Here is an 18,759-nt window from a genome sequence, read left to right on the forward strand (position 1 = left end):
TTGCTTTTATATCTTTTAAGTCTGCCTACGTTTACTATTAGTATGTGTGTTTCCCATCAGCAGACTTCTTGTTGTAGCCTATTACTGATGGACTGACTGATGGTCTCCATTTGTTATTGTTTAATAGAGTCTCTCTGCAGGCTGGTAATAACCAGATCTGCGCGTAATCAAAGCCGTCTCGTCATCTCCTCTGCTCCACCCATCTTTCTCTTTTTTCCTCAGACACATTCTGCAGACTCTGACTTTGTCTGTTGTTCTTCTTCTTTCCCACTGTTAAATCTCTTTCTTTTCCTCAGTTGGGATAACTTATAAAAGGTTGTGAAAGAGGAACATGTGCCGAACAGACCTCAGTACAGACAACCTTCTTTTTCCTCCCTCCCCCCTCACATACCAGAGAAAACTTATCCAGCTGCCAGAGAAAAGGGAGGAAAAATGTATGTTTGAAAAGAAAAAAAAATCCTCAGTTGGAACTGATCGAAGCACCCATGTGTCATCATTTATTTCCAATGTAAGGTTCCTGGAATCAGCACATTAGAATGGAGTGTTGAAACTGAGTTTTTCTTCTGTGCTTTGGGGACAGGTGCTTTTTGGTAAACCCTTTGACTTATCTATGATTGAGGGAGCCTTGAAATGGAATAATTACTAGCAGAGGGGGGGGAAAGGAAGACCAGGAGCAGCTAAAGAAACTCCTGACTTTCATCAGTTGCTCGCTTTTCTATTTGAAATTTTCTACTTGTCTACATTAGTCCCACACTGCTTTATCTGTCTGTTTCTCTTTAACACTCTTCCATTTGCTCTTATATTGTCTGTCACTGACATTCTCAATAGTATTTATGTGCTTAAGTACTACTCAGCAGCTTCTCTTCATCATGCTCCTGACTATTTCAACATGTTTTAAAACCTGATTAGGTTTTGAAAAACCCTTTGTCCTTTACAGGATGAATACAATGATTGTTTCCTCCTAACAAGTGTGAATATCAAGAACCTTACACATCCCATCCCTCTGGGCCAGAGAGCTCCACTGTTGTGAAAAAACCCATTCAAAAAAACATCAGTGAACTATACTGTTGTTTCACTACCATAAACAAGCAGTAATTAATTTATTTGGTCATATGTATTTATATTGTCATGTGTCCTGGAGCCAGAAGTGACCAACAAGAAGCATTCATAACCTGCAGGGGTGCACAGGTATCTGCTAATGAACATTAATTAATAACAGACAAAACTTCAGTCAACAAAACTGAAGAACAGACTTCTTGAATAGTCTGTATGACACAGCAGGCCTAATTGTTTAACAGACAAGTGCTCCAAACAACACCAATAACAGAAATAACAGAAACAGACCCAAAAACTCCTGACAACAGTCAGCTAAAGTTGCAGTTCATTCCACATGAATTAGTTTTTACAAATTGAGAAGCTAAATTCTTTTAATTCTTCAAAGTTGGGAATTTTAACATGGGAGTCTTTTGGATTTGACTTTCTCTTTGAGCTAAACTCAAATGAACTGCCCTTTTTGTCCTTGGTTTTTAACTCTGGTGGTTGCAACTTGGCGGCCACAAATAATTGCTGGAGCACAAAATATGAATAAATTTGTCACTGAAAACAGTCATTAGTACATCTGCTCAGTTTTCATATTTAAATACGGAACATCTATTAAAATATGTTTGCTGTGTATACAGTGTACATGTTTTCAAAGCTACCCTTTTCTTTTTTCTTTTTCCTAGATTGGAATTCCAAGTAACAGTACCCTTTCCACCCTGTGAAAATATTTTCTCTTGCCGGTGAAACATTAGAATTAGACCATCAAATTCTCCATTTGAAAAAGAAGCTGTGACCCACAGTGGATGAATCTGAGTGCCATACAAATACCTCACAACTCCAAGACAGCCTCTGAAAAACACATTAACTTGCACATGAATCCTCTACTGAACATGTCTTTAAGTAGTTCATAACAATATTTTCCAGTACCACATATACTATACTTTATTAATGGATTTTTACATAAAACAATTACATTCTTTATTGAACTTTGAAAAACAGTGAGCAGTGGTCTGCACTTGCAGAGGATCTTTGAATTTAAAGACCCACACCTTTTCCCAGTTTGTATTTTATATCTACGTTGGATGCTATTTGATTTGTCTTTTGGTAGTACCTCGTTAAAACTATATGGTACTTCCAAGGTACCTCATTGCATAGAGAAAATGTAAATAGAAATGTATCAGCATTAGATAAATGTATAACTGCTGGTAAGCTAAACTAGCATTTTCTTGGGACTAAACATAAAATAACTGCTGACTATAAATACTAGGGGATATTCATGTGGAGGCTTTTTAGAGATAACATGTTTCTGAAGGGCAGAGTTGATTGGCAAGTTACTAACAAGCCCAGAAAGCTATGTGGCCTGTCTCAGATTAGTATAGCCAAGCCAAGCCAGCTAGTGTTGAGTAATGCTGTTAGTAAATACCAGGCCAGTTATTGCTAACGAGAGCCTAATTGGAACCAGATGAGCATTTATTGAATTTGTCAGAGAAAGGTAAAGAGGAGATAGCTAATGAAGTACAGCCGCAACATTGGATCATGCAGCCAGGCACTGGGGGAACATATAACTCACTGGCAGTGCCACGGTGTTTTCCCATGTGTGCAGTTTTATATTCATTTAACACAGCAGAAACCTGGTATCAAAAATAGTAAGCCCAAAGAGGAAAAAAAAATATTATTTGGCAATTAAGTGAAGTACTGTATTTCATTTAAACTTAAAAAAAGAGGTGTGAAGACTAGCAGGCGGTGCATGCTGCCATGAAAATTCAACCAAAACAGTTTTGAACCCTGATATCTGAAACATTTAAAGTCTTCACATAGCTCAAAGCCACAAAGAGTTGAGTTGTCTTGAAGTCCCCTCTGTCCTCAGAATGATTATATGTTTGGATTCTTCACACAGACAGACTGACTGACACTGTGGTAGCTGTCAGCCAGAGCTTTACACACAACACAAACATAGATACTCTCAATTATGTTCAGCTGTTGTTGGTTATGCAACGTGGGAAATAAAACCAGTGACAAAGTGTAGCTATCTAAAGCTTACTGAGGAGATGCATTTTCATTTAATCTAGAAGGCTTTAGTTACTTTTTACCATTAGCTTAAAGATTTATTGCAAACACTAAACACATATCCGAGTACTGTGCATAATTACAGTTTTAGAAAAAAGCATTATTAAAGGTAATTAATCAAATTGCACAATACCATATAAAAATTAAATTTATTAATACATTGGTAACAACATTGTAATAATAAGATCAACTACATAGCAATTTTCTGCATTTCTATGCTGTTCAAATGTTTGTCAACTTAAGAACAGAAAATAAAAGAAATTCATGACAATAGAGACATGAAAATACAACTCATCAAGTTTTAGACTATTAGATGAATTCGTAAATTTGTTAGCAATTTGTTAGCAATTTGATCAGGACTTTATAGGTTTATATTTAAAGTTAAGGCCTTTACACAAGCAACTGGGAAAAAATGTGGCATTTATTTTATTTAATCAAGCTTGATTTTTCAGATTTATTTGGATACAAATAAACAGATCTGACTACTCAGGCTAGTGTGTGCGTTCATAGCTCAAAACGTGCACTGTTACTGAAATGCCACAGCTAGAAACTGCTTTAGGTCAACTGGTTCTATGAAATTATTTCTCTGCCTACTCAGACGTGGTCCCAACTCTGCCAGCAAGAGGTCAAACTGCCCCAGTGACAACCTGAAATATGTATGAAAGCAGTTGTGATAGAGCTTCAGTTCCTAAATCACCCCATGAAATTATTCCTTCTGCTACCTTCTCATGAGAATAGGATAAAGCCCGAATCCCCCTTTCTTGTGCATTTTTTAACAATAAATTTCTGTAAAAATGCCATGTGTTTGATGTGTGCTTGTATATGTCACACGACAAGTTCAGATATGAAAACGTATACACGCAACACTTGTCTATAATTGCCTTTAGATTTAGGCTGGTTTGGCACTATGTGGTGATGGTTAAGGTTGGGGCCTAAGAGACTTGGGAATCTATCATTGTCGATAAATGTTTTCACAAACATGACAGTCTCAATGACTGAATCCAGGTTACAGCTTTCCATGTGCTTTTGCGCATGCGTGTTTGTGTGTGAGACAAACACAGTACACCACAGCTACATAACCCAGTGAAGGCTAGTAAGTTTTAGTTGGCTAAAATTCAGAAATAAGCTTCTGCACTGATTCATTTCTGCATCGCTTTTATTTATTTATTTTTGTATCTTTTTGTTGCTTGACCCTCCCTTTCGTCTTTCCCTCATTATATGATGCATTCCTCTTTCCAGCTCCCCCTCCCCCTCTCCCTCCCCTCCTTTGTCTGATTATACAGTCACTTCTCATCCTGCCAACTGATGGTCCAGTGCAGTGAGGCCCTCTAGCTACACTTCCTGTCCCTTTGATTTTCATCCACAGACAACAAAAAAGAGGGCACGCATCCAGTCTACATAGTACATGCAGCTATACACCAGTGCATTCATGTGTGATTGAACTGCTGTGCGGTGCTTGAAAACATCTACACATGCGTCTGTACATTTACTAAAGAGCCATCTCGTCATCCACTGGTCACACTGTTAATAAAGTCCTGTACGTAACTGTACTTGTGTGTGTCTGTGTGTATTCAGAGGTTCTGTTGGATTAAAGCTCAAAAGTTCAATTGCTCACAAAAAGCCTCCAGCAGCTAATTGGCAGTAATATATGTAGTTTAGACATGACATGCTGCTTCTTACAGACATTCTTTATACATTAACTTTGTGCAAATTTAAACTGTAATGTACCTATAATGGCATTGCCTCGAGACATGAACTTCATTGTGTACAGTCTTTACCATGTAAGAAAGTACTTGAATTTTTTGTTTCACTGAAATTAACAGTGTATGTTTACTCTCAGCTTCTTACAAAGGGAAACAGTTATTAGTGTGTACTCACTGAGAGCTGTGAGATCAAACGTGTTGGTTTCACTGGTTTCACTGGTCAGGTAACTTTTACTTTAAAAGCAAACTGTCTTCATGGTCTTCATTTCCATTTGACACTTTTTCAAGTGTTGTTACTGTTCTGTGGTTATTTATCAAGGGTTTGCTGTCAGAGCCTTCTATACAAACTAAAGGCAACCGTGGTAATCTGCTAGCAATCAAAGCAACCATTAGGTTTTTGGTGCTGTATACCCCTCTTTTGCATCCACAAGCAAAATCCAGCAATCACTCACCAGCCAGTTGAGGAGTAGTAAACAACTTCTTAGCAACTGCCATCACTCACATATTTGAATCCCTGGTTTTAGGACCCAGTGCACACAGTTTGTTTTCTTTTAGTGCTTCCTTGCTATTCAAAGAATTTAGTTCTCTTCTAGTTCTGTTCTTGATTTCAGTTTATATTGTATTCCTGGAGTCCCTCTGTGTCACGGTTCTGGGTTGGTGACCCAGTGTTTTGTGTTATTATTAATCTTTGATTTCATCCTGGTTTATCACTGTTAGCGTTTTGGTTTCTGTTTTGTATTTCTAGCTCCCTAAGTTCTGTAGTATTTCTTGATTTCTAGTTCTTGGTTTTTGTTCCTGTGCTCCTCATGTGTAGTATAGCTTTAATTCTGTCTTCATGTGCATTTTCAGGTTCCCCCGTCAGTCGTTGTGTCGCTCCTGTCCCTGTGCTCCATGTTCCTTCTGTTCAGTATCAAGTCCGTGCCTCTGTGCCTGTTGTGTGTTTCCTGTTTTATTGTGGTAGTCCTTGTCCTGTGTTTTGAGTTTTGCTTGCTCGCCCTGTCTCATTACGTCTGATTGGTCCAAGCTGTGTTTCCACTCGTTCCCCATCCTCTCGTTATCCTACCTGTATTTTATCTTCCCCTGCTTGTTGTCACGTTGCACTCTCATTATGCTGTGTGTTTCCCGCCGTGTTTCCAGCCATCACCAGGTTTATAGTTTCTGGTTTGTTTTGTATTTAGTGTTAGTTTTTTCCAGCAATAAAAGCTGCCGTTTTTTCCTCCGTCTTGAGTCCTGCGTTTGGGTCGATCATCCTGCCACACAGCACACGCTGACATTATGTACTCTCACATCCCTTTTGTCCCTGCGTCTGGTGCTGTCCCCTTCTATGTTTCGTGTTTATCTTCTCAGGTTTTCTAGATATCCAGGTTTTGTTCTAGGTGATTAGGGTTGTTTTCTCTTCATCATGTTTCGCCTGTGTTTTCTGTGCTTTGTCTAGTTTTCATCTGTTTGTGATTCCATGTTTTGTTACTTCCTGGTTTATGTTAGCAGTCTCTTGTTTCCAGTACTGTTATCTATAGTTGTCTTGTTATTCCTGATTTATTCCTTCTGTGTTTCGTTGTGTCACAGTCTCATCTGCATTTGGACTTTTGTCTTCCCATGTTTCCCTATCTAGCCATCCTGTTCTCCTCTATGTAAAGTTTATCCTTGTTCACCATTCAGTTGTTTCTGTCTGGTTTCTCCATGCCCAGTCTCTGTAGTTGTCTCGTAGTTTCTGTGTGTCTTTACCTTTTGTCTCTGTCAAGTTGGTATGTCTTAGTTTCTGTCCTGAGTGTTGTTTTGTCTCTTGTATGTCATGTTCAGTTTAACTTCCTCTGTCTCGTTATTCCTGATTTTTTGAGCATACTTTCTGTTAGCCATTTCCTCATTTAGACATCTGCAAGAACTAGGTACAACCTTGTGCCACTTTGTTACTGTCTGCTCTTTGTTTAGATCATAGAGAGGGGATAATACATAGTTATAAATTTTAGAATGAGAATATGTACATTATTGTCAGAGTAATTTCAATCACAGCGCAACGATCAAAGCTTCTAGTAAAAGTTTGGCTGACATGAGTCAGCTAACATGGAGTGCAGTGATAGACCTGCTAGAAGTGCCTTTCAATAAATAAAGATAATTAACAGTCTTAAAATCTTTCAGCAATCTTTGCTAACTTATCAGTAAACCTTTATTACTATTTATTAGTTTGTCTCAACTGTTCTTTAGCACAGAATTTAAAAAAAAATCTGGTTGTCGAAACTTACATAACACATTTTACATTTTATTTAATCATATTCCTTCAACATCGTTTCCTACGAATAATTTAATTTGACCTTCAGTGTGGTCTAAAAACTATTTTCACATCTTTTCATGTTTGACTCTTCCGTATAATATCAGCATCTCTTGATCACATTGTAAACTAGTGAAATGACATGACAAAGGATTCAGCTGAATAGCAGGATCCATTATAGGTTATAGAAACATAGAAATACAGATTTGTAAAACTGCAGAAATTCAAGTTTACTTACACACACACACAAACACAAACACAAATGCGCGTGCGGAGGTCCTTAACGTTGAAGTCCTCCTCTGTTTGTCAGCTGGGCTTCATTCACAAAACGTGGTTTCTATTTCTTCTTTGAAAAAATTTGAAAAAAAAAGAACCACTAACTTTGTTCTAAAGGTCTGTGTTTGTTTTTTCAGATCTGTCTGCTCTGTCTCTCCCTGTACAGTGAAAATGACTCCAAGCAGAGAGCCTGAAATTCAGGGATAGATTGAGTTACACTGCATCCCAAAGACAGAAGTGGCCTGCAAGGGATGGTCTGCCATGATAGTTGGCACTTGTTTCGATTTGAGCTGAACTTGATACCATAATTTAGACTTGCCATAAACACAGAAATGAGTCACAGACCTACTCTCCCTCTGAAATACAACCATGGGAAAATTGGGCATTTTGGCTGCAAGGGCTCTGACCCAACTGTAACATGAAATACACTTATGATTAGACATAATGTGTTTATCATTGCTTACACAAACTGATGGAAAGTATTTGCTTGGCCTTGCTCAGGCTGCCTGCATGTGTGCAGAGCAGAGGCATGGGAACAGGTATTAGTTTGTGTTAAGGAGATGGCTTAGAAATGACTTGCTGTTTAGACATGTGGATTATGCTGACTCTCTTTGTTCTCTGCTTGTGTTTCCTTGAAGGTTAGCATTTTTGTTGATTTGAAGATGAATGAACTGTCAGAATTATTCTTTCTGTCAAGCTTCAGATATGTAAGAGGCAGAATTAGCACCCAGATGCAGGAATCACAAGACAAGAAATGAGCTCAAACGTAGCTTTATTGCTGTTAAAAATGGGAGACAAACCAAGGCATGCATTGAGCAGGGCAGGAGCAAAAAAAATTGGAAAAACACACAACCATGAGAGAGGACACGACAAAGGGCAAGGGGAGACTTAGACATGAGATACACAAAGTAATGAGGCTAGGCAGTGGGAACAAATCAGGAATAACAAGACAAGAGCAGGAACTAAATACGAGGCACATGGTACGAGAAAATATCAAAATAAAACAGGAAATAACATAAAGGGAGCCACCTCACACACAGACAAAGTATTGGGGAATGTACGATCCAGGGAAAATCATAGTTTCAACTTTTAAAAATATAGTGGAGAATGTGTGTTCTTGTCTTTATCTGCTCATTACAGAATGTGTACCTGTAACGAGATCTTCTGATAAGTCCTGGCATCACCACAGAGCAAAGGGAGATTTGAGTAAAATCAGCTTAGCAGAAAGGTTTCCTATCAATCTGTAGACCTCAAGTGTTTCCACTGTGAGAGTTAACAGCACTAAGCAAACACAGGCAGAGGCTGAAGAATCTTTGACAACTTTTTTCCAGTTCTGTAGAACTAAAAACATGCTTTTGTCAAGCAGCCAATACCAAAGCCTGCAGATAAAGTCAGTGCAATGGTGTATTAAGGTTACTGGGTGCTGTATGACTCACAGAGTGTAACTCTCATGATCACAGAGGTGACAGTGGTGAAGATGTTTCTTAATAGACAAGAGTCTGAGTCTAAATCATTTAGAAAGCAGGGGAGCAGAGTTATCTTTAAAGTTCAGGCCTTCAGAAGTAATCATGATGATTATTGCATCACTTTAACGGAAACAGTCGAGGCTTTTGGAAATAAAAACTGAATTCTCCATGCAAATTTTAGAATTAAAAACCTGGCCAAATATCTGAAACTGAAGCGCTTCCTGTTTATCTTTGGGTACTTAACATTTGTATATGTAACATGTACGGCAGTATACATTTGGTCACAAATGTGATGTTTTCTTATACATATATTTTTCAAATGGTGATGAAAACATTGAGGGCTGGTGTCAGTGAAATGTGAGAAAAATATAGGGGATCAAGCATGACATAAAGCACGCTACAGTAGTCCTTTTTGTAGTCAAATATGGCCGAATGACCTACAATTTTTGAAGGGTGGAATTATGCACATTACTGTGGAGAAGGGGCAATAATGTGACAGTAAAATGCAACGATCTTCGTTTTATCCTCTGTATAAGATTTGTTAATTACAAGAAAATGGTAAAATGTTATTATGTCTGTAGTTAAAATAATATGTGTTATATATTACCCCCCAAAATATGATTTACAGTGATAAGTTGTACAGTATTATTGGAAACTTGTACAAAAATATCAAAAATAATATAATTATAAAACAGCAGCAAAAAATATTTATGAAAAATTAAGGTGGATTATTGGCAACACAGCGGGTTAAATGAATTATATTCATTCAAAGAAGTGATTTCTCATAGATGTTTATCTGAAAGTGTCTGTACTTGGTCAACTTGCCTCTTTTTTTTTTAGTGGACATACTAAGAGCTGCCGTCACCTCTCCATCATCATCATCAGAGCCTTCCTTGCTAATGTACTTAAGGAGCTACTAATAACCTTTTTCCACACTCAATCTTCTTTTCATCACACATTGGCTAAGGTGGTTAGCGACCGGAAACAGATCTGTTATGATGATAAATCACTTAAGCTTGTTTACATGCTAATGTTAGCTGTGTTTCCACACAAAGTGCAGATCACAAGTGACTTCAGAGCAGTGAAAGCAGCACCAGCGGCCTCACATGCTGGTCTCCCATCAGTTTCCCATTAAAGACAGAGCTTTATCCGCAATGCATGTGCATAAGCCACCAGAAAAAGCTGCTGTCCTCTCTGCTTGCCCAGCTCCAAGAGGCAGACATTATACTATAAATACAAAACAAGCGGAGCTTTAAGCAACAATAACTGACTGGGGCCACGATGTGACAATAATTTTAAGCGCTGTCTGAGATGAAAGGAGAGAGATTGTTTTACTTTGCATTGTTTTATTTTATGTCTATTGCCTGTCGCCTAATGGAATAGAATTCTACACGTTTGTCAGATTAGACTTTTTTACATTGTGTGACACTACAGTCCTCTGCAAATTGACATTAAATTATTATCTTCTTATACAAGAAGCTGAGAGATATAGCCTTTTTTCCCCAGTGACTCACCAACAGTTATGCTTGCTTGCACATGCTAAAAGTGACATCATAACTACTGGTGCACAGTCTGCAAACCAGTAAACATGGTTAAATATGATTGTCCTTTACCCATATTAAGACACACAATAGCTCTGTCAGAGAGACCAAAGGGCAGGAATTCTTTCACTCTATTAACTTGGACATCGACACATAGGGTTCCACTGACTTCTTGGTGCTCCTTTGATAAGGTTTCCTTTTTGGCAGAGCAACCAAGCCCGTAGCCATCAGCAGCAGCTGTGTTTTAACCTCAAAAGCTGCCTGAGTTCAGGCCCTGCTCCCTGCTCTCCTTCTCTCTATGGGAGTATCATGCTGCATTAGCAGCTGGAGCTCCAAGCTCCATGCTCTGGGGCATCAGTCACAGTCTCCACTCACTTCCGGGGGTCAGATATCTCAGACAGCCTGGGTTAGGAGGGAAAATGATGCTGGTACATCTGATCCCGTTTCTGTGAGTGGACTCTCACAGACCTGTTGTCATTTCCAGCCTTTTAAAGTCACTTATCCAGTAAAATTTAAAGTTGTAGGTGTTCAGCTTGTGTTGCACCTGGAAGATACTGACCTTCGTATGTCTCTGTATCATATAAAATTGTAGTTTTATAACGATGGATGGGGCTTCTTGTTAAATAGCTCCAGAAGGCCTTTCAGTCGGGCAGAAACGATAAATGATCTCACCTGACATGTATTAGATATAGTATTTATGACACCCTCCCCCCTAAAAATACACGACATCAGTTGTGGGTTAAACTGAAAGACACTGTTAACTCCGTGGTAGTTGTAACCTTTTAGCCTATGACTGGTCAAGAGTAGTAAACTGTCTGTGGTTCCATCCAGGCCTAAACAAAGCCAAGACCACAGCATTTTTCCTGGCTCACTATTTTTCTGTTATTCCTGATAAAAATAAAACATTTTAAAAAGCTACTGTTTCTACACTATAAATTTGATGAGGTTGCTTTACTCGAATGGGCAAAGCTGTTGCCTGAAAAATGTCAGTGACTTCTTTATTTTGAATGTGCAGAACATAAAGAAGGAATAGTTGAGCTTTGACTATAAGTTGACTCATGAGTAGTAATTTATTAGATAAGTCAATTTAAAGATTGATTTAGCCGTAAGTTAAAAGCTCTTCATAATTTAAAGTTAAATATAGCCTACTTTAAAAACCTTAGTGTAAGAAATATTATCTGTCTCAGGAATGGCAGCCTTTTAATAGCTAAACTTTGATGATATTTTTGGCAACAGAAACACAAACAATAGTAGAAATTGAATTAAATGCGCTTATTAAATTAAATGAGTGTAAGAACATGCAAAAAGCCAGTAGTTTGAAATTAATTTAAGTTGACACTGATGGTTAGTAATGCAGTAATTTAGATTTGTATTCTTTTCTTGAAAATGGGCAAATCAATGAGCCAACTTTTGATAAAATTAAACGAATAACAAGTGTTGGACCAAAAAATACATAAAACTGTGAATGAGATTGAAACAGCCCCATGGGATACCACAAATTACAAATTGTTTGTGAAGACAAAATAATCTCAACAAATCAGGGGCTGGTATAAAACCTGGAAATACAGGCTCTTGGCATATGAATGATGGAGGGAAATATCGACATGTAAAAGTAAATGGATTTTGGAAATGGGAAAGGAAGGAGGGAAACAGGACTGATCGTTCTTCTTCAACTGTGAAGAAATCTTCAAAATCTTGAATCAGTGCAGAAATGCTCTGTTTTCTTCAGGTGATGTAGCAACAGAAAACAAAACAGCTCCAAAATGAATCCTAAACCCCCACCTGTGATTCCTGCTACAGCTGTACAGTGATAAAATAGGGTTTACTTGTTATTTATGTCCTCTGCTTCCTCTGTAATAACCTTTAATGTGATTTCATTAAGAACTATGTGTCAGCTGAGATGATTTGCTGACAGGCTCCAGTTTCATTTACAATGCTGAGTGCTTTTGATCCTGTATTATAACATGGGGTTGGCCCAGGCGCCTGCTTGTCCCTGCTGTGGAGAAGATGTAAATAATCCACCAATAATCCGTAGTCCGTATCTGAGCGTCTGGACACAGTGTGTGCTGTTAAAGAGAGTCAGATCCTGTTTTGCTTCATGCCTCTTGTTCTCTTGGCATCATTAAAGGAAAACAATGGCATGCATGGTAAATAGCCATGGAAACACAGCGATTGCTGCAGCTAAACACCGAGGCCAGCCAAGGTTTTTGAGTCATGCAAGCCATACTTCCACACTGAAACTGCTCCCGCAGGCTGCATGTAGCACATTCGCCTTGACCTCATCTTGACATGCAACACACTTTACATACAGTATGTCTTTGGCCAAAACAATGCATGGAAGAGGGTTGAAAGATAAACACTCCAGCTCATAAATGCTTAAAAATCGACTTGCAAAGTCAAAATGTTACAGTACTTTTTTTTTTTTTTTTTGGGGGGGGGGGGGGGGGTTTTTTTTTTTGTTGGTGGGGGGGGGGGGGGTGTTTTTATTTTGTTTTGCTTGTTCCAACCCACTGCATTAAATCTGGCAGATGGGTTGGAAAAGCCGTTGAAGCCCTCTAAGTTGAACCGCTCCACCCATCAGTGCCATTCTACTCCAAGACCTTGATGGGCGACTGACACCTCCTTAGCACTACACCATTCTTTACTCATACACAGCTGCTGCCACCACATCTGGGAATGCTTCTGTCAAACCCAAAGACACAGACAGTGTGAGGAGGGAGATGTGATGAGACCTCAGTCTGACATCCTCCTAACCCTGTGATGTCTTCTGCCTATAATTATTGCTACATGAAGAGGTGTGTAAGTACTTAAAAGTACTTTTTTTGGAATTCATATAGTTCCATTAAACTTATTGACAGGCAAAAACTCCTTATTAGCTCAGATCTATTTTACTGCCTTGAGGTTTAAATATTGTTGATTTTGCAGCTGTAATTCTTTCTTGAATGATTGCTTTATGAGGCACATTGATGGTGCTCGGATCATAAGGTTCCCGGTGAACTTAAAATATATATTTTGCAGATGGGAAGTTTGAACAACATTTGGATGAAGACTTTTTCATTCAATCTCAGACAGAGTTTATATTTATAAAACCACTATTAAGTAATGCTACTCTATCTGGTCATCACAATCAAATATTATTTGAATCAAATGTGCCATTAAAAAACTGAAACCAGGTGTATGCTTTTGCAGATTTTAAAAACAATAGATGGGAGTCATGTAGACACCTACTAAACTCATACAACTCTCATATTTCAGCTCTCATTGCTGAACCAAAATTAAAGCAAATTTTACAAAGTCCCTTTATGTCTAAATTTATGTCTAAATAAACTAAAAGTTATTGTTTCATTTCATTTTAAAAAATCCAAAAAAAGGAACAAATAAACAAACAAGAGCAAACAAACGAATAAACACAAACAAGCAAACAAGCAGGCAGGGAACACGTACGGTAAGACATTTCAGTATTTACTAACTGACACACAAGGGCTAACCAGGACAAGACAGAACAGTTAGGTAGAATAGGCGAGGCTAATCAGGGATAACAAGACAAAGGAAGTAAAAATAAGGAAAAGTCAACTATGAGTCAAGACTCAGGATTATGGCACCTCTGTCTAGTATACCAGCCCTTACCTCCCCTACCATGTTTTGCATTTGGTTCCTCATCCTTGTAGAATCATGAATAAATTCGCGATTAGAAATTGAGTTTTCGTTTCCTTTTGTTGATTAGAGAGCTTATCTAACAATTAAGAGACCATAAAGGCTAAATTTGGTTTAATGTTTAACGCCTAATAGATCACACCTAGCAAGATAGACCAGAAAACAGCACCTGTGGCTGATGGACAGAAATACATTTTGTCCTTTATTTTGAATTGAACGTAGTAATTAAATCAATACACGTTGTGTTCTTAACTTTGTGTTAAGAATTTTGAAACTGATATTCTCTGTATTTTGTTTGGGTTTGAGTTTGGAGTCGCTCTCTTCAGCAGGCTTTTCTCTGCTGACAGCCAATCTTTAAATTTTCCTCTTGATGAATTATCCCAGTAAATAAATCTCAAACATTGAGTCACATTTTCTCTGAAGGTTGGCCAAACCATTGGATATAGTGTTATGAGTCTTGTGGTGTGAGAAGAAATGATTATTCACTGGAAAATAGAGTTGAACTGTATATAGTTCTATCTCAGAGTAATACATTGAAGTTTCTTTCTTTTTTCTTGTTTTTTTACAACCTTGTAAAAGTTTTCTAGGTGTATTAGGTTCACTTTTAAGGCTAGGTTTTCACTTTTTTAGTGTGAGAACAGTAGCACATGGCCTTCTCCTGCTTGTTAAGTTCTCTTAAAATTTAAGTGTAATATAATGTTTTGCAGGGACTTTAGTTTTGCTTACAGTATTAAGTACATTCACACTGAACCACAATTCTGTGGATTCAAAATTCATGACACTGTGTGTCCTATATAAAAACAACACTCCAGTATCTGCAGTTTGCAATAACCAGTGGTCTCTGTAGTTTAATGTTGTTTCAAATCATCCCATGAAATATTAGAGTGACAAAGAGATTACGTTGTGCTGGGAATTCTTTTTTTATTATTTTTTGTTTGTTTTAATTAATCCAACCCTGATGTGTCGAATCAAATGAAGACAAATTTAATGTCTTAAATATCAATATACCCACCACTTGGACTGAGCACATTCAAATGTAATGCACTGACATTAATTGAGCACTACTCTAGTCTTACTGACCACTCAAAGTGATTTAGACTACAAGACAGAGTTTACATACTTATTAATCATACTGAGGAAATCCACAGACTGACACATATATAGACCCCAGCTGGGGTTTGGGGCAGGAACCCTTTTGCTAACAGGTGGCAGTGCGCACTGCACCTCTCTGTATTGCTTAGTGTCTTTCCTAGTACGGTGAACTCAGCCACATATGTAATTGCATGTCATATGTAAAGAACCACTCTGCAGCATACAGCCATCATGCAGGTGTTATCTGGTTTCTAGAATGCTTCAAGCATTAATCCCTCTTTTTTTAGTCCATAATTTTAATTAGCTCCTGGGGATGTTTTTAGTGGCTCTCTTGATGATTTAAGTAGGTTTACAAATTATAATTTTTAACCACCGTGAAGCATGGACCATGGCAGCATAATAAACACAATCAGACATTCCCACTGCAGAGTTGCATTAGTGGGCTGGCACTGCCAGAGAGTATGGCTGGAAAATGTTGAGCTAGCTGGCATCAAGGAGCTCCTGTTACCGGTAAAGGGGGAAAACTCCCAATGGTCTGCCAATCCGGAGGACACACAAACTCATACACTCACATGCAACCTCCCAGTTAAACAGAGGGCAGAGGGTAGTAAACTGTTTTGCTTCCCTCCTACCATCCATGGTAACAAAACAACTTCTAATAGAGGCATAAGATTTTTTTAAGAAAAAGAAATGTGGAAAGGGACAATGAAAACATTTAAAATGGATCTTCTTCTCCTGTGAAATTTCAGGTCTTAATACTTTCTGATTCTAATAATGGGACTTTGAGTTTGTTCCTGACTCATGAAACATAGTGTGGTAAAAGTTGGAGGTGCAACAGCCTGGAAAAAAAGTTAGAATGTTCTCTTTTCTCCCCTCCTTCTCTTGTATTGGATTATGCTCTGATGCTGGAAAAGTCCTGGAGAATTAGGATGATTTCATTTCACGGGCATGCTGCTTTGCAATAAATTTAGTCTTTTTTCTCTGCATGGCCTCGGGTTTACATTTCTTCTCCAGTTCTTGTTAACTCCAGATTGATTTGCAGTGTAGTTGTGGCAGTCATGAAAAACTCTTATGATCATTTTGGCCTGAAGTGGTCATGTGCTTAATTTCTCAGATGTAATCTTTGTTATTTTGTGTTGTCAGACTGTCAGAATAAGATTACCACTGTCATCACTAATATATTTACTGTATCAGTAATATATTTCAGGTTTAACCTCTGTGTTTGCAAGGATTGATTAATGACAAATAGCTGTGAGTAGTGCAGTACACACATACGCAAGTATATACATAAATACATACACACACTCTAGTGTGCATCCAGGGTTTCAGTGTTCTCTCACACATGAATTCATAAAAAATAGACTGAAATGCTAAACTTATCTTCTTACGTTTTACAGTGCTCGTACAAAATGTTATTTATTTTTTATTATTGTCATCAATGAAAAATACACATTACAGTTATCTTCATTCTTATCTTCATTTATTATAACATTGTAACTGAAATAGGAACACTAAAAATAGAAACTCCATCATTGCCATCATTGCTTTAGTGATTGATGTGGGCCCTATGAGAAGCAGATGTGTGTGTTTTTACACAAATACTCAGCCATTTAGCGGTGTGAGCTGAGATTTAAGGAGAAAAATACGCTCCAAAGGAGAAGTAGAAACACATTACCTCAAACAAACTGTGTTCTTTTAAAATGAAGTGCACAAAGTCCCTGTGAAGTTTCAATAGCCCTGACTAAGTGATTTCATTTTATGTTCAAAGCCTTCAGTTATGAACATTCTGCATATAGCCGTCCCCTTTTTCGGCATAGATGTTGTGTGCATGTGTGTGTACACAATATATGTTCATGCATTCAGGCATATGTAATTTAATATGCAGTCAGTCAGTGTGGCACAGGACCATCTGAAGTGCTGGCATCGGACAGCCCTGCATGTGTGATCACTGTCTCCCACTTCAGCATTCCTCAGTGACAGCCGTGGGGCAAAGGTTTCTTTAAATAGCTTCTGGATTCAAGTTCACTCTGAGGCGTCTGGTTCTAGAAATTTTGGTAGAGCATTAGTGCCTCCCTGTGGTTTGGTACTTTCTGGTTCTATGAATCTGTTTTTAGATGAAAACTTCACTCCTGAGACTGCATTTTCATGTATTTATTCATTTACTGTTTTAATTTATTAGAGCAGACTTTTATTTTGCTTTATTAAATTTGGTCTTATATTGTTATAAAGTGAAAGTCCTACATGCATGGTACATATTTCAAAGGACACCCTTTAACTGCAAATGACCAAGTTATGCCTTTTTACGATTCAATGACCATGTAAATTTGAAATGGAATAGAAATTCACATTTGCCCCTATTGGGCTGCACAGCAGTGTAGTGGTTAGCACTCTGACCTCATAGCTTCTGTATGGAGTTTGCATGTTCTCCATATGTCTTTGTGGAAAGATATGCATGTTAGATTGTGGGCGATTGAGGATTGGCTGTTGAAGTAAGGTAGATAAGGCGCTTAAAGTTTCTAGAATAAAACACTGGATAAATGCACAGAGTGCTTGTAGTCTAAAGTGCTTTGAGTCAACTGTTATTTTTTGTGGAGCTTAAATTTGTATTAGTAGAGCACATGTTTTTGCATCACTTGTATTGTAAACATTCAGCTCTTGTCAGTACTGGAGAACATACAAAGAGTAGCTCATGTACAAATGCCCATATTCAGTTCAGTTCAAGGAGATTTTATTTTGATGTCAGGCTAATGTAATCCCAATTAAACTCCACACACACACAATCACAAGTGAAAGGATATTCTACAGCAGCTCAGTATTGTAGCAGTTATCAGCACACACTCACTCCTGTCTCAGATTCTTGTAATGCCTTTCTCGTGGTAAAAAAGGAAACATCCCCTCATCCTCCCCTCTCGTGCCACTCCTGAGCCCCTCTGTAACAAATCCACACAGCGAGGAGCTCATGTCCACTTTTTGTTTTGACCAGCACTCTGATCTTGCGCTTGTCTATTGAAGTGTACTAGCGGGAGAGATTAGAGCATTAGATTTTTGCTATACAACATCAGAACAGTTAGATTTTTCAGACAGGGCTTTGCTTCTCTGCAGTCCTGTCTTTTCCCACATTATGTTGTACTGAATGGGGGGCTGCGGTGCCCCCTACAAAGGAGCAGCCTGTCATCATGTCTAACTCTGGCTTCCGTGGTTACCGCACTATCTCACAGCACCTGAATGACCTGAAGAAGGAGAACTTCAGCCTAAAGCTGCGTATCTACTTCCTGGAGGAGAAGATCCAGCAGAAATTTGAGGAGAGCAGTGATGACGTGCACAAGTGGGTGAGTAAGAAAAACAGTCTGTGTATAATTTAACTGTGACACGCGCATGCAAGTTATTCCAAAGGTTCTGTACTTGCATGCACTTGATGTGGAGTTATATGCTATGCAAAGATATGCAGGTTTGTGTCTGACAGTAACTCATACTGACAGTAGGTCTCAGGCTGCTCCGCAGCAGTTCATTCAAACTGTCTGTCAAACATTTCTGCTTGTGAAGCTGATTTAGAGTGACTACAGTTGTCTCAGTGCTGCAGTCAGAAATAAAGGAGGGCCTCAACCTTCTGAGGCACCAAGGGTCACAAGAAAAGGGATTGAAATTGTTCACTC

General features: G+C 38.3%; 1 protein-coding gene across 3 annotated transcripts in view; it reads left to right on the forward strand.

Annotated features, from left to right (window-relative positions):
• Window positions 1-18,759, forward strand: part of pde4dip (phosphodiesterase 4D interacting protein) — a 77,379-nt gene that overhangs the window by 10,940 nt on the left and 47,680 nt on the right. For 2 of the 3 annotated variants that reach the window (XM_005734289.2, XM_005734291.2), the window contains exon 1: window positions 18,250-18,435. In XM_005734289.2, coding sequence (XP_005734346.1) covers window positions 18,283-18,435 — 153 coding nt within the window. In that variant the 5' untranslated portion in view covers window positions 18,250-18,282. Of the gene's footprint in view, window positions 1-18,249; window positions 18,436-18,759 lie in introns of those variants that run through there. The other variant, XM_005734290.1, reaches the window with a different exon arrangement.

Source organism: Pundamilia nyererei, unplaced genomic scaffold (assembly GCF_000239375.1).
Source record: "Pundamilia nyererei isolate P.nyererei 1_Seehausen unplaced genomic scaffold, PunNye1.0 scaffold00057, whole genome shotgun sequence".
In the NCBI taxonomy this organism is placed as follows: domain Eukaryota; kingdom Metazoa; phylum Chordata; class Actinopteri; order Cichliformes; family Cichlidae; genus Pundamilia; species Pundamilia nyererei.